The sequence below is a fragment of the Asterias amurensis genome, chromosome 1 (assembly GCF_032118995.1).
Source record: "Asterias amurensis chromosome 1, ASM3211899v1".
Taxonomy (NCBI): domain Eukaryota; kingdom Metazoa; phylum Echinodermata; class Asteroidea; order Forcipulatida; family Asteriidae; genus Asterias; species Asterias amurensis.
In genome coordinates, this window is record NC_092648.1 from 19573560 (window position 1) to 19590502 (window position 16943).

The 16943-nt window shown below is 38.3% G+C and overlaps 3 protein-coding genes across 3 annotated transcripts in view; 1 reads left to right on the forward strand and 2 right to left on the reverse strand.

The window, feature by feature from the left end:
* The window catches only part of LOC139934120 (uncharacterized), a 31365-nt gene that overhangs the window by 8506 nt on the left and 5916 nt on the right, over positions 1–16943 (reverse strand). The gene's annotated exons all lie outside the window — the stretch shown is intronic.
* On the reverse strand, positions 1234–7488 carry LOC139944952 (uncharacterized). The gene is made up of 6 exons (XM_071942149.1): positions 7484–7488; positions 7169–7362; positions 5393–5468; positions 4495–4925; positions 3193–3405; positions 1234–3060 (listed from the first exon to the last, which is right to left on the reverse strand). Exons 1-6 carry the CDS (start codon positions 7486–7488, stop codon positions 2453–2455), a joined length of 1527 nt encoding a protein of 508 aa, XP_071798250.1. The 3' UTR covers positions 1234–2452.
* Positions 11841–16943, forward strand: part of LOC139934035 (neuroendocrine convertase 2-like) — a 39738-nt gene continuing 34635 nt past the window's right edge. Inside the window, exon 1 of the mRNA XM_071928346.1 lies at positions 11841–12274. Coding sequence (XP_071784447.1) covers positions 12080–12274 — 195 coding nt within the window. The 5' untranslated portion in view covers positions 11841–12079. The remainder of the gene's footprint in view (positions 12275–16943) is intronic.

The following is a 16943-nucleotide window of genomic DNA, read 5'->3' on the forward strand; positions in this document are numbered from 1 at the left end:
GATCTTATTGAGGTCGCTCCGTGGGGAGTTAAGACAACGTAAGATTGTAATTAGTCCCCTCCCACGTCAAACCTCCCTTGCAAATCACATTTGGGATCCGCCCAAATAAATGTACCTTCAAGGATGGGGGGCCGGATTCGGATGTTGTTTTTGGCTGTGTGTTCGTTTGTCAAACTTAGTTTATCCATGATACCAAAAGCAATGAGCTGGACATGTTTTGTGATTACTCAAAATATTTATCAGCATACAAACTTACTTGGTACGAGCAATGGAGAGCTGCTTTCAAAACTGTTTTAACCGACAATATTTTGAGCCATGAATGGAACACTATGAATGATAAGTTTTGAAAGCAATGATACACTAATTTTAGGCCAACAGTACAGTACTGGTTAAAATAAACATAGAGGTGTAGGACCGTAACGATGTAGGCCCAAAAAGTGACCAATTGGGGTAATGTTTGAGATTGATGAAACTAAAGAATTGAAAAGGGAATTAATTCAGGTGAAATTTATGAACGACAGTTTTATTTATCACATTATTATAATTTCAAAATTACAAACGCTAAAGAGTTGGCATATTATTTAAAAATGAATAATGCACGAAAAATATTATTCGTCTAAAATGTTGCAACCGACATTGTTGAGCCGTTTTTAGTATAACCATGGAGGTAGAAATATAACCATACATAATATGACTTTGGAAAACACCATTTTGTGGACGCAGTATCAATTAGACTATAGTAATATTCAAGTTGAGGCAAATTGCTGGTTAATAACCATTGAGGTGCGCGAAATAACTTACCATGGGCGGAGTCTCATCCTTCCCCCTTATTTTAAGCACACCCGGCATTATAAAGCAACAAAGTGTGTATCTTAAAGGAACACGTTGCCTTGGATTGGTCGAGTTGGTCTTTGAAAAGCGTCTGTAACCGTTTTTTTATAAACTGCATATGGGTAGAAAGATGTTGCAAAAGTAGAATACAATGATCCACACAAACATGCATCGAAATTGCGTGGTTTTCCTTTTTACCTCGTCGACTAACACGTCGGCCATTTAGTGGGGTCAAAATTTTGACTCCCATAAATGGCCGACCGTGTTAGTTCACACAATAGAAGGAAAACTTCGCAATTTCGAGGCAAACTTGTGTGGATCATTGTATTCTACTTTTAAAACATATTTCCAACCATATGCATTATATACAAAACGGTTACAAACGCTTTTGTTTTGACCAACTCGTCCGATCCAAGGCAACGTGTTCCTTCAATGTGTAGATGTTCAACTGGCGGTGTATGCGCAGTGTGTTTCTAACTAAACAGAACAAGCGTTGTATTGTTATAGGCAAAATGTACGGTTAGTTTTAGCGTTTTTTTTAAGCTGAGAAAGGCCTACTCGGGATAACCATGACGCAGTTTGCTGATCACGTCTTTCAGCAACCCAGCAACTGCTGCTGCCGAGAGAGCAAAAACAAAAGGAGACCGCCACCCATGCAGGAGTAATAAGAAATTTTAAATAATTTTTATTTTGGTGACAACAGTTTTGCCGAATATGTCTGGCTTTTTAGAAACTAATTATATTGCAAATTAATAAGGCCTAATAGTAGGCCCTATGGGGATTTTCTTTTTAAGCTGTTAATATTCACATCGTTTGAAGGGAACTAATTATGTAAATTGTTCGTATATGAGCTGATAAGCTTAGTAAAGTAATGAGAGTACATGAAGTTTTTATTATGACGACCACTAGAAGTTTATCACCAAAGTTAAAACACTATTAAAACGAAGAGAAAAAACAACCGTTACCTTGAAAAGTATGGTATTTACAAACAAAGAGAACGTCGAGATAAAACCATGCAATATGTGGTTGTCTCATATCAGACTCCAGCAAAACAGAAATTCATGAGGTATACAACAAAATTAGGACTCACTTTACGCGCTTTCTACATTTATTGCATGACTAATCATTTGATAGTTAATTAGTTAATTTTTTGGGGGGTCTTCGAGGGCAGGGATTCAGAGAGGCTCCCGCCTCTGCCCTCGTCCCCCTGTTGGTTTATCACCACTTCCACTACCACCCCCACCACCACCCCCACAGTAACCATCTGTAAGCATGAATTTATTGTAACCCAAAATAATGCGAACATTTCTGATTCTACATCGTTTATCTTTACAGGTTTTGATCACCGTGTGGTTCCATAACTATACAAAAACTGCCTAAAATCTGTATAGGCGAAAAGAACCAACCAGTTTCCCCCCTCTATAACATAACTTGTCAAGCTTCTTTACTTTCGGGACTGAAGTGCTTATAGTCGGACCATGGTGGAGTACGTTCTGTTTCCTCCATGGTCAGACCACAATAGCACGTGGTGTTTTCCGGTGCTATCCTGTCCGGTCGGGTGAACTGAAATAAACCCTAACTGGATCCCCAATCACCTCTCGGAATCAACTTAATAACCACGTCATCCTCTATTCAAAAGCATCAACAAGCGCCGAGTATAATAATACAAGTTAAAGAGGACAACGCCCGTGACAATACGAAGTGATGACGTCAATGTGACGGCACAGCTACTCGTGTTACCCTTAGCGATCCACCTAGCAACATTTCGAGCACTGATAATAGAAGTTTCCATCTGCGAAGCCACACTCTCCATTCCATTTAAGTTGAACACGCGATCATCCAAGGCGAGGCTCTGGTAGAAGGTCTCGTTGATGATTGGTGGACTCAAAGGGAAGACGTAATCCCAGCTCTGGGTCATGACCTCTTGAACTCCATCGAAGAGGTCATCCAGTAGGTCATTTTGAGTGAGGTTTATAGGACTGGTTACCTGGTAGAGATTGAACCGTCCGGTTGTCTCTTGTAAATTTATGGACACCCAAGGTAAGGTTGGATTAGATGTAGTGAGAAGAGGCAGCGGGCTTGATCCGTTGATGAAGTGCTCTTGGGTTGGGAAGTAACTGGGGCGAAGTGACTCTGCCACTACAAACGAAACGTATGTGTACAGCGTGTTCCAACTCCTCCTTGGCTGGGTTGTAGAAGGATCGGAATAGAATCCTTTAAACTTGATATCTGTAATCAAATACAAGGAACATTATTGTTAATTAATTCATTGCTGACATTATTATAAATGAAATGAAATTACCCAATGTTGCATTCCAGATGTTTTACAGTGCAGTTGTATCTTGGGAAATATGGACTTACCCGCCCACTCTAACGGAGCCGCGATTACAACTGCGTCCGCATCTATCTCATGCTCGACCCCATTTGTAACGTATTTAACTGTATACTGCTGGCTGGCATCCTCCTGCGTCTTTCTGATGATGTGAGTAACGCGAGAGTTCAGGTTCAGATCTGCGTCTGATGATTCAACAAGTCCTCGTACCAACTTGCTCATACCACCCTCGATGTAAAATGCTGCGCTCAAAAACACATTGCACACAAATTGTAACTTTTAATAGGATTCGAACTGCCTCTAGCTGCCCAGCAATTTCGGTGGCCTAATTGGTAACACCATGGAGCATTCTACCTCCACGGTAAGACACTGCTCTATAGAATAGCAAAGGTCGTGGGTTCGAATCGTACCCGAGTAATATGCTTGTGGATTTTTCTTCTTCACAGAACTCGGGAAAGTGCTAACACATCGGTGTATGGGTTAACCCCACCCCCCCCCCCCCCCGTAAAAAAACCAAATAAATAAAAATACAAATGAAATAAATATAACATAAGTAAATAAGTAAAAAAAAAAAAATAAAAAAAAAAATAAACAAGATCTCGTAACAATTAGCATACTTAAAGGATCGGAACACGTTGCCTTGGATCGGTCGAGTTGGTCTTTGAAAAGCGTTTGTAACCGTTTTTAGAAAATGCATATGGCTAGAAAGATGTTGTAAAAGTAGAATGCAATGATCCACACAAACATGCCTCGAAATTGCTCGGTTTTCCTTTTACCTCGTCGACTAACACGGTCGGCCATTTATGAGAGTCAAATTTTTGACTCCCATAAATGGCCGACCGTGTTAGTTCGCACAGTAAAAAGAAAACCACGCAATTTCGAGGCAAACTTGTTTGGATCATTGTATTCTACTTTTAAAACATCTTTCCAACCATATGCATTTTATTAAAACAGGGTTACAAACGCTTTTTATAGACCAACTCGTCCGATCCAAGGCAACGTGTTTCTTTAATTCATAATGTGCCTCAAATCGCAAAGGGAGCAAACATTTGCGTACTAAATACAATTTTCCGAGCAGCTTGTATTTGAAGCCACGTGTACAGTCTGGTACCTAAGCCACCCTGTTTTTGTACTTTAGTTTGAGCATTTATTTTCCACCAAAGTCTGCACCTCGATGGACCGCGGCTGCACGATCCACACTTGACTGGGTTAGCGAATTTATGCCACAAATCATGAATGTTTCTGGGCTTAAATCGTGAATTATTTAACGCAAATATTTGTTTCGATATAATTTAAAGACACCGTACATTTTAAGGCATGTCCAAACTCACAATTTCTCAGAAGCCCTTCCAGGCACACCATACCAAGCATACTTTGGCTTTCAAGTCCCTGACCAAAGTATTGTCTGCTCACAGGTTCAATGAGGTAATCTTGTGCCTCCTGACTCAATGGTGTCGGGCCGTCAGAGAAGTAAGCCGAGGCCGACCTGCCAACGAACTCGTCCAACCCCCCAGACCGCAGATAAGCATGGACGGACTCAAACACGCTCCTGCTGGCGTACTTGTCGTATGTTTCTTTTACGGCGGTCAAGTAGTCTGCGAGACGACTCTGCATCTCGGTTTCAGCACCGGGATTTCTCGCCAAAACATCGGTCGTTGTCTGGAGTTGATGAGCACCGTCCCAGACGAAGATCTTTGGGTAGCTCGTCTGCTGAAACGACCCCACGGTTAGGTTCAGATCCTTCGCCAGCTCAGCGATATGTCTATAAATTATACAACACATGGCTGCTGGTAGATTTTATAACAGAATGTGGTGGGTTTGAATCCCACCCGAGTAATATGCCTGTGATTGTGTTCACAGAATCGGTGTATATGGGTCAAACAACCAAAATGAATATTCTTTATCCCCAATGCAATTTAAAAAATGTTTTTAGTTGTTAAATATACACCCATTTTCATCTTGTCAAACTGACTGAAAGTTTCTTTCATGTAGAATGTATAAAATGTGTCTTCTACATAAATGCTCTAGAAATGTTTTGTAATACTTATAAAATGTTCTTATTTTCGAAAAGAAAACGATAATGCAGTTGCAAAGCTGCAAACCCTCATGACTAAAATGCGATTACAGTTCCACCAGATACATACACATTTATTTGTACAATATCAAATGCTGCACCATCGTCGTAATCATGTTATAAGTGCTATTTATCACCATATCGATAGGTATTACCTCTGACCTGCGTTGAAAAATTTTGCACCAAGTCCAACTGTGGTGTTCCAAAAAGATACGTCTTTGATTCGCCCACCTTGAAAAAAGGAAGAACAATAGCAGTCATACTGGGCCAAATTTCATAGAGCTGCTATATAAGCACACAAATTTGCTTAGCATAAAATTTATTCCTTGATAAAAACAGGTTACCAACAAAATTTACATTTGTTGCATTATTTCTTGTTACTGGTATTCAGCTGTTGTTTGCTTATCCTTAAAATCACTTGGAAATTTGGTTGATAATCCTGTTTTTATCAAGGAAGAAATTTCATGCTATACAATTCTTTGTGCTTAGCAGCTCTATGAAACTGGGCCCTAGTGATGGGTTTCTACATCCCTAATGATGTTGCTATACTGTCTAACTGGTCCTCGCCACAAAATACCACAAGCGACTGAGGAGACCAAATCTACAATACAAAATACAAAACAGATAAACTCATGTACCAAATACTAGCCTAGAAGGCATGGTACGTTGTTGCAGTCTGTACTACCAGTGTATATGAGTAATCTAAGCTTTGTAAACTAGAAAAAACAGAACCATGAAGGAAAAAAACCCAACAGGTACCTCTTTCCAATCAATAAATGAATCACCCAGATTATAATTAAAGGGTTATTAAATGATGGGGTCTCCAAAAATCACTTGCTGAGATAGAGACCCATATTTTAATATGTGTGTAGCTTGAAGATAAACAAAAATAAATAATATGTAGAATATTGTTCATGAAGATCAACGGCAGAGTGTATTATCACACTTGCCATTTTAATTTAAAAATGTCCACATTTTCCCCTGCATACGCATGATAATGCGCTTGTCAATATCTGAAGAATTCCAAAGCTATATTATTATATGCTTTTGAAAACGAATTCCTCTTTCGGACAATAAAGTAGATGTCATTGCATGATGTGTTGTGGTGATGAACAGTGGTATTTGAAATAAACAAATATACTGATTTTGTTTTGCGAATGATCAGTGACAAAGTTTGCTCCTAGGATCGCAAAGACAAAGATGTAAGATTCATGCAAATCATGCTTAAAGGCAGTGGACACTATCGGTAATTACTCAAAATAATTAATAGCATAAAACCTTTCTTGGTGACAAGTAATGGGGAGAGGTTGATGGTATAAGACATTATGAAAAAAAGGCTCCTTCTGAAGTGCCATAGTTTTTGAGAAAGAAGTAATTTTCCACGAATTTGATTTCGAGACCTCAGATTTAGGATTTGAGGTCTCGAAATCAACCATCTAAACGCACACAACTTCGTGTGACAAGGGTGTTTTTTCCTTTCATTATTATCTCGCAAGTTCTCGCAAGGCTAGTCTTTGACAATTACTAATAGTGTCCATGTCTTTAAAGGCGCTGGTAATATAATGTAATTACTCAAAATAATTGTTAGCATAAAAAATAAATAGGTAAGAAGCAATGGACAGCTGTTGATAGTATAATACATTGTGAGAAGCGGCTCACTCTGAAGTGTTGAAAAAGAAGTAATTTCTCACTAAAATATTTGAATTCAATTCGAGACCTAAGATGATGTCTCGAATTCATGCATCTGAAAGCACACGACTTGTGCGACAAGGGTGTTTTTTTCTTCCCCAACTTCTCTCGCAACTTTGACGACCACTTGAGTTCAAATTTTCACAGGTTTTCTATTTTATGCATGTGTTGAGATACACCAAGTGAGAAAACTGGTCTTTGACAACTACCGAAGGTGTCCGGTGCCATTAAAAGAGACTCACCCACGTCATCCTGAGCTTCAAAGATGGTTATCTTGTCAATGGGGTCCTGTTTCGAGAGGTAGTGAGCACACGAAGTTCCACCAATACCCGCTCCTATGATCACTACACTTTTTGTAGGGTGTCCACCGTGGGCCATTGTGGTAGACGTGAACACCAGTGAGATCAGCACCAGACACAGACTACTACTACGGGACCTATATACGAAACGGATGGGTTAACAATGATATGAAAATACATTCAGTTTTGCATTTTATGGTTGTAAACGTAGCTGAATTATTTTTGCCTACCCGCTAAAATACATGACATCTCACTTACCTCATATTGTGTGCACCTGCGTGGTTCTATATATAGACAGACGATGCGAAGTTTGGACAGATTTTGGAAGTGTGGAAGTTTTGAAGTTCTGACCTGAAAAAAAGACCGATCAAAATGCAACATACTATGACAAAGGCGTAAACCTTCCCTATTGCAAGAATATAACTATAGTAGTAGCAATACTTTAAATGCACTTGACACCTTTAGTAATAGTCAAAGACTAGTCCTCTCACTTGGTGTAACTCAACATATGCATAAAATAATAAAAAACATGTGAACGTTTTAACTCAACGACCAATTTGGTCGTCAAAGTTGCGAGAGCATAATTGGAGAGAAGGAACCCTTGTTGCACAAGTTTTGTGCTTTCAGATGCCTTGAATTCAAGACTTCAGCTGAGGGAGGTCTCGAATTTTAATTCAAATATTTTTTTAGTGAAAACTACTTCTTTCTCAAAAACTACGTTTTGGAGGGAGCCGTTTCTCATAATGTTTTATACTATCAACAGCTCTCTATTGCTCAGTACCAGGTAACTTTTGCTAACAACTATTTTGAGGTATTACCAATTTAAAGTGTCCCGTGCCTTTAAGGGAGGTTTACCACCAGGACCAACCTTATTCCTCTCAAAGTTATGTGTAAAAATGTGAACTTATTCTCAACCTTGCCAATATTGTTATGTTGTGAACATCCTAGCATAATAGATATCGCTTTTCAGTAGGCAAATATGTGACCTTTCCATGTGGAGGAACACTATCGGCACTGGTTGGCAATGACGGCCATATGTTAGCAAATCACTCGATCAAGTATATAGCTGACCTATTTCAACATTTCTGCAAACTTGCAAACTAAAAGTATACATGTATGATTGGTTGCTTTGTTAACAACAAACAACACTCTTTGAATATGAGCAACGTAACATTTTTTAACTTTGCATGCGCGACGCAGGTTGACCCACAGGAGGGCGCTCTTTCAGACAAGCATTAGCAGGGGATTCTGTCCCCCTCGGGAAGATTCTGTCCCCATATGGCACACATTGTACAAACGTCTTTTGATAGCGCCCTCTTTGAATCATCCTCATTCAGTCCACGTTAATTTCCCATATGAGGGACAGAATCCCCGACGGACAGATTTCCCACCAGGGGTACCGGAAGACTAAAAAACACGATCACAGACTTGAACCAAGTCTATGGTTCCGCAGGCAGCCCTGGAGTTCCATAACTATGCATAGGTTGACACTTCTAGAGCTCCGTATATTTTTTATTTCAACTATCCCATCTTTAATTCGTTTTCCATAAGATAAGGAGAATCATGAACAAGCAAAATTAGTGAAATTTACTGTTGAGATGGGTACATTTTGTTTGCAGGACTTCATGCCTTTATTAGTAGAGTTCAAGGCATGTCACCAAATGGACCCTTCCCATGAAATATGCTAATTACATTCACGCATGCGTACAGACCCTGTTGGTTGGCAAACGCAATAGAGTTGTGCACTAAGCAGACGTGCAATCGCGTCTGCGTGACGCACCCATTACCCGTGTACAAAAAAGCGCGATGCTCCCTCAATTTGCCAACCAAAACGTTGGTGCGCACGCGCTATGGGCAATTTACATATTTCATGGGAAGGGTCTATTGGGGAACTCAGAACACCACAAGTCTGTGCCATTTTGGAAAAAAGAAATAAGGGGTTTATACTAGTTTTGTAATCCTACAGAAGTCGTCATGAGATGGCCACAATACATAAACTACACAGCTCGTTACCAAAGGCACTAGACACCTTTGGTAATTGTCAAAGACCGGTATTTTACACTTTGGTGTAACCAAATGCCTAAAGTGGGCTCAAATTGGTAATCGAAGTTGCCCTGTTGCACAAATTAATGTGTGTGCTTTCAGATTCATATAAAAAGGGTTTACTTTTAGTCTTTTACTTTTAGTCTTTTACTTTGAGTGAGATATTGACTCTTTCTCAAAAACTACGTAACTTCAGATGGAGCTGTTTGTCACAACAGCTCTTTGTTGCTCGTACCAACCAAGTAAGTTGTTACGCTAATAATTTATTTGAGTAATTACCAATAGTGTCCACTGCATTTAAAAGGATTTTTTTTTGATTAACTAACCTTCCTGAAAACCTTATAAGAAGGATACCATCAATGTCTGATCTTATTGAGGTCGCTCCGTGGGGAGTTAAGACAACGTAAGATTGTAATTAGTCCCCTCCCACGTCAAACCTCCCTTGCAAATCACATTTGGGATCCGCCCCAATAAATGTACCTTCAAGGATGGGGGGCCGGATTCGGATGTTGTTTTTGGCTGTGTGTTCGTTTGTCAAACTTAGTTTATCCATGATACCAACAGCAATGAGCTGGACATGTTTTGTGATTACTCAAAATATTTATCAGCATACAAACTTACTTGGTACGAGCAATGGAGAGCTGCTGATGGAGCTTGTGAGAAACGTGTCCCACTGCTTTGACGTACGTAGTTTTTGAGAAAGAGGGAGTTTCTCACTAAAGTGTTTGAAATCTCAGGCATCTGAAAAACACACAAAGTTGTACAACAAGGGTGTTTTTCTTTCAGAATTCTCTTTCAACTTTGATGACCAATAGTTGAGCCCAAACTTTATCAAATTTGTCATTTTATGCAATACACGAAGTGAGAATACTGGTTTTTTTTTACATTACACAACGTGTCCTCACCAGTGCCTTATAACAAACATGTTTTTTAAACATTTTTTATATCACCACTGAGTAGAACAATCTGTCATAATACAGTTGCAGCGGGTCTGATCTTTTTGAGAGCCTGACATTAATATAAATCAAGACCAATTTCGATGTTTGATGGCGTAGACATACAATATGGTCGGCCAGTAATCAGCACGCAATGTCGTGACGTAGGTTGCTTGGCTACAGCCAGAAACCACCGATGACGGGCAAAGAAATGATGACGTCACGGGCATAATCAGCAAAATCATAATTTTACCCGTTTGTTCTACTGATGGCGCGCTCTCTCGCTGGGGTTGTGAGCGTTCCAAACAGTGATTATGTATTCAATTTTTTAGCATAATTGCACAACTAGCGATTCACCATTACAAGGCGAGTAAAGTGATGTACTTTCTTGTCCATCGTATGCTCTACACAGACCGCATGGTGGCACAAAAGGGTACACATTGAATGCTATAATCCCCCAGGCCTAAGTGAAATTTTTGTAGCAGATTTTCGCATTCTGTTTTTTTAGAAGATGTTAAGTTTGCATCAGGGCAAACAAAAATCATTCTTGTTCTTTACCCATGCGTCATGTGATAAGCACTATAGACCATATTCAGTGAATTAAAGCAGATGTTGTTGTTATAAAAAAAGTGCCTTCAACGGCTATTCTTGGCGGATTTTGGTGCTATATATAAAAACTGTTTATTATTGTTATCAAGATAATTAACTTACGAACTAAACAAGGCCTACCATGCGTTTAATATATGTCATTTTCTTAAACAATCATTGGAAATAATTACTTTACGGATCAAACTAGGCCCACCTGGAGTGTGATATAAATGAAACATTATTAATCAACATGTGTTTATAGTTCCAATTCTGCATTTAAAGTTCATGTGGAGGTAATATCTGTCAACTCATGTACAAAGAATCAGAATGTGACTGAACCCATAGCAAACAAAATGTGCGTATTCATGTTGTTTATGACTCGTTATAACTGAAATGTCACAGAGTTTTTTTAATTAAAATGGGCAAATTATTTGAGAATCCCCCCTACCCCTGTTATCTTGCAGATTGGTGTATTAAGGATTAACACCAGACAATTGAGAAGTAATAAATCTATCAATTTTTAGCATCGGGTAAAATCTAACATTAAAATACAAAACATATTGACTTTAATTATTCGTTCTGTTTCAGTGTGGGTCTTTTGCCAATAAATTTATTGTAAACAATCAGCCATAAATAGTCAACAAAAACGGATGGTTTATGTTGATTCGAGGGAGGAATCATAATAGATAATAATAATATCACACACATGCACTGCCACTGAATAGACAGTAGATGCTACTAAGTACGTAGCTAATTATCGAATCGTGAGACCTAAATCAAGTTGAATGCTACGGGGACACACACAATCTACCGCATCGTAGAACCTCATTAGGCGTGCTTTGGCTGCATGGGTAGCCATAATAACCAGCGAATTCTAATTAACACACTCAGACCCCCACACTGCAAAACACTCGAGTTTAATGAGATGTATTATACCGTGCGTACGGAACCAATGGTTGATGGGCAAGACGCCTCATTATGCGTGCGACGTCTAACCTCCCACGATGATGATGTGTGGTGCATCGCTCCATGTCAAGTAACCACTCTGACTCAAATCCGCATCTTCGCGTATAGCTACAGAGAATCTCCAAACGCAGAGCGGCAGGTAGATATTTTTAGGGGATTTATTTGCTGTTTTTTAAAAGTTCCCTAACCTTAAATAAAAAAAAAAAAATACAAATCGTACGGGAAGAAAGACTGTGAGAGGGTCGTACTGGACTCAGCGGAGGGGGTGTATTTGGTGAAATCGTCGGCGGAGCGCAAAGTGGTTTTGTGTTTTTCTCGGAGGATGGTTGCTCTGCCATCATGCGGTCTGGTTAAGACGTTGCTAGCGTTTGGTCTGTGCTTCGTTGCCTGGGCTGTTGGGGCAGCATACGGTAGCGAGGATGTGTTCACCAATAGCTTCGTGGTGGAGATGAATGAAGGGGACAGCCATAACATACATAGCATTGCCAAGAGGCATGACTTCGAATATCTTGGAACGGTAAGTATTATAGGCTCAAACAAGAGACTTAATTTTACATAAATTGTTTCCATCTGTTTGTTTGATATTTAACACAAACAGAATAATATCCACAATAATACCACATTGTTATGCGCATTTCACTATAAACAAGTTCGAAAACACATTTAAATTTAGATTTTATATTTTTTTATTTATTTTTATATTGCGCATTTCCAAAATAAGACGATTGTGAAAAGTCAACAAAGTTGAGTACGAGAGCAAAGAGTAAACAAATAACAACGCTACCCAATCAAGTATAAAATAACAATAAGCTAAACAAACAGCTTGTATAAAAAGAGAATGCCCTTAGCCTTAATCAGTGGAAATGGACTGTATCGATTTAAATACGAGAGGTAGGTCGATTCCAAAGTGTCGCAAATAAAAAAAAATAAAAAAGCACAATCAGTCGTATAAGATTTTAAGAAGAAAAATATTTTACCGGATAATTTTTTTCCCCAGAACAGAAAGAACTAATACTTTCAAATAATAATGATGAATAGTGTACAAATGAAGTTCTAGAAAAATTCACACAAAAAATAAAGTATATCAGAAATGTTGCAGTCATTCTCCTCAACATAGACACATCAATGAACAAAGGCCACTCTGAATTTGTTTAAAAACATTACGCAATTTAAGAAATACAAAATATTAAGGTTGCCAAGTATAACACAACAGGGGAAACAGCAGGCATACACAAGTCGTTTTCGCGTACAGTGTAAACTCTCAAAAAAACAAAAAACGTTCAATATAAATAACTAACGAATTCGAAATTATAAATAACGAATTTTTAAAAACGGAAAACCAATCCAAAAAATGAGCCGCAAAAAATACCATATTAACGGAAACTTTAAAGTGTGCCATAATTTCAAGACAGCACATTAAGTGGTATCAGCCCCCCCCCCCAAAAAAAAAAAAAAAACAATAAACAAAAAACAATAAGCCCCAGCCAACGCGCTCGTATGTTTCGAATTTACCCACACTCAAAAGTCACGGAAATGGCAATCAAAATGTTTTCACAAACAACCCACAAAATTCAAAGACTACTCCCAGGGCATTTCAAACTAATTGCTTCTGGATCACACGGAACCATGAAGCGTAGGTTGTAATGAACGTCACCCAACCACTGAATCATTAAATTTGAAGAAAAAACACCCACAAACATAATTATAACAAAAACAACGACAGCAACAGCAGCACACAGCAGCAGCGGCAGCAGTAACAACGACAACGACAACAACATCAACAACAAAAACAAAGCATCAATTGAGGTGTTATTATAGACAAAGATGAATTGACCCATTAGCATTTTGATTCTGCCATGCAAAAAACTCCAACGTTTTGGATCAATAAAGTATGCTTGAAAACATATTACAAAATCGTTAATTAAAATGTCAGTCGGTACAAAGGTTTGCGACGGTGCCATAGAAACCGATCAAAACATTTTTAAAAAAGGCCAGTTCTAATACAAGGTAATAGTTAAATTAATGACATTCTTAGAAAATCGAACATTAAGTATTAAAAAGACATTCAAACACAAAAACCTATGCTAGCCAGACATAAGAAATATCCCCCTATAAAAACTATGATATAAATTCAACTAATAAAATAATGTTGAGTTCTGAAGAGAAAAGCAATAACAAATCATTTCAACGCTTGGATTAAGTGTACGCTTATGACGTCGGTTTACACAAATAAAATGTGTGTTTTATGGCATCAAATAAGTGTTTTCGATCATCTCCAATTATTTGAAAGCCAAAGCATTGTTCACGAGGAAACAATTGGCTCTAAGAAGATTTGGAATGAAGCTCACATATCTGAACTATCTCAAAGACGGAAAGTTTTGAACATCGGCATGTAACATCTGGAACATTTCTTACTCTAATATACACGGCGTTGTAGAGTTGAACAAGTAATAAAACCAGACATCATGTCTGTAACTGATGTTGACGTAGTTGTGGAGTGGTAATTAACGTTGGGTAACGGCGAGTTTTCGGCACAGATGAGAGAGTGTCAAAATGTGAAGCTTTTTGTCAATAATTCATGATCAATATTAAAGGATGCTCTCGCATCGTTCGATACGAGATTCATGGCCAGGATTTTGGTACAAATTGGTGGGATTTGTGTGTGTTTTTAAAGTAGTTCCAACTGTATTTTGTTGTTGGTTGTGGCGCTTTAAGGGCTAAAGATACGACACTTGTTCCATGAGTAGTATATTAATTTATGCAAGCTAGCCAGCTGTTGGGAAAATGCAAAACTAAACTACGAGTTATACATAATATTATGAAGATGAGCAGAGCAGTGATCGAAACGTCGAGTTGAAACCAACAGTTGTTTTCAGAACCACCCCAACTCATTAGAGATAATCATTACAGGTGTTACCGTAAACCTTTCAACCGTGCAAAGTTTCAAAATTATAAATTGAAATAAATGTTTAAACTCTTCAACGGAACAGGAACATTTTGGCGTCAGTTCCAAGTTCATGTCTAGCTTTAAAAAAAAAACCAAACCGAAAACAAAACGCGCAATGCACTGATATCAATGACAAACGCTAGGTCTTGAAAGCTGAGCAAAGTAAAGTCAGTTATTATAACAGGAAATTAAGATTGGTGTCCGTGTTTAATACCAGCTGTACTCAACATTAATCAATGAATGACCGGCGACTGCGAGAGACTTGAAATTGTTGATTAGTCTTCTTGGACCGTTCAAGGGGACCAGATTCCCCGGTCACCAAGCAACCTAGTTCTTGTCTCTTTGGTGCCCTCATCGAGACCGCCATATTGCACATGAAAATCAATTGCATTAATTGAAAATGTTTAATTAAGTTAAAGTCCTTATTTCCAAAGTAAACGATGAATTAAAGGCATGCTTCAAATCATTCGTCACTTGCGTAAAGCGTGTGTCCAAACTAAACTGTGACGTCATGGATTCCCTATATGTTTGCAAAAGCCCTGCATACTTAATCTTTAAAAAAAATGTGAATTTCCAATATTCCAGAAGCCCAGCATACTTTAATAGTCTATATATCTCTTCAACAAAAATTATATTACTATTTTTTCTAACGTTGTTCTAGTAACACAGACAAGCAATGTGATCCCCGTTTGAAAAAAAATACAAAAGAATCACTTAAAGGATGCTTTTATTATAATAAAGTACTCGCCTAAACCAAATCTTGAGGAATCATGGCTCGATCCAATAATTACAAAGTGCTAAGATTGATCTTCAATTGAGAACCAATGTTAACTGCTAAGTAAAGTGTGATGCCACAATACAAACCGCCGAGTGGTTATAATGAACCGATGAAACTTTGTGCTTTGTGAAATCGAGCACTGGGCAAACACTATAACGTTGGTTTATAGATCCGTGGCTCAAGTTCGATGGTTACTCTCTTGATTAAAAAAGGCAATACATCGATGTGCCATCCGTGATAGCAATTGGAAAAACCGGTTAGGCCTACATATAAATTGCGACAAGTCTCAACACTGTTGCCTCTTGAACACAAAATTAAAATAAAAGATTGATTCTGTTCCTACATGAAACCTGTCTAAACATTTAGGCTGCTTTTTAGAAGTAGAAGCATTTGACCATGATGATCTAAGTTGAAACACAGAACCATTGCTTCGCCGTAGCACCTTGTAAACTCTTGTGCTAAATAGTTGGGACTCAGAATTCATCACTGCAATAACCCATCTTTCTGAAATACTCAGCGCCTTGAGTACCTTGTTTGGTAGATACGTGCGCTATATAAGACTTCGATATTATTAGGAAAAAAGGTGTCTTTCTGTTTTCAATTTCAGAGAGACAAACCCTTATCACGAAGGTTTTGTTCTTTTCGTTAAATGACAGCCAAACACACAGCACAAATCTTGGGGAAAGTGTAATTAAAGTGAAACACCTTCCCCATCAACTTGATATTGATATCAGTCGGTTTTTCCGATGTCAATGTTTTCCTAACGATGTTGTTTCAGACACAAATCTAGGATAGTTCTCCGCCGTTGAAATTTGAATGAACGTTTATTGTTAACAAAGTGACCCATAAAAAACAAGTTGAACAGTAAGCTGGAAAATCGGAAAAGTATATCAAAAATAGTTTGTTGTTAAGTATTATTTTTCCCTTGAAGGAGATGGAGTGGTCTCCTATGAGTTATTATGGATAAATCTGTAACCAGAGGAAGAAGCCCAGGGAAGACAGGAAACACGACCGCATGCCTGCGGGTATGAATGAACACCTGTCGTTAGTCTGGTTATAGCTTTGGAGGGAATTGTTCGGTCATCATCACTAGCTAGCATTGTGAGCCAAATCGATTTATTTTGCAGTAGGGGATGGCAACCATTTAGTGCATTCGTTTCAATACCATTCAGTTTTGCAATGAGTTCAGTAATTAAAGATCGGACAAAATGTAGAAGAAAAAAAATAAAATCTAAAAACAAGCTAATAATAATTTCGGTAATCTCGACTCTTTTATCATAACGCAATTCCAGTGAATGATCATTGCACTTAAAAATTTATAAACACATCATCCTCATATTACAAATGCATTGACGTTTCGTACAAAAAAAGAAAGAAGCTAAACCCATTATGAGTAAAGAGTTGAATATAGTACACCCAAAAAGGAAGGTGAAAATTTCAACCGAACCTCCTGAACATTTG

Bases quoted from the DNA above. Each gene is read 5' to 3' on its own strand.
- LOC139944952 (XM_071942149.1), bottom strand. The intron at 4,926-5,392 runs GTAATACCTATC...TATAATTTATAG, and splicing joins TTTTTCAACGCAGGTCAGAG to ACATATCGCTGAGCTGGCGA. The intron at 3,061-3,192 runs GTAAGTCCATAT...ATTTGATTACAG, and splicing joins GGCTCCGTTAGAGTGGGCGG to ATATCAAGTTTAAAGGATTC.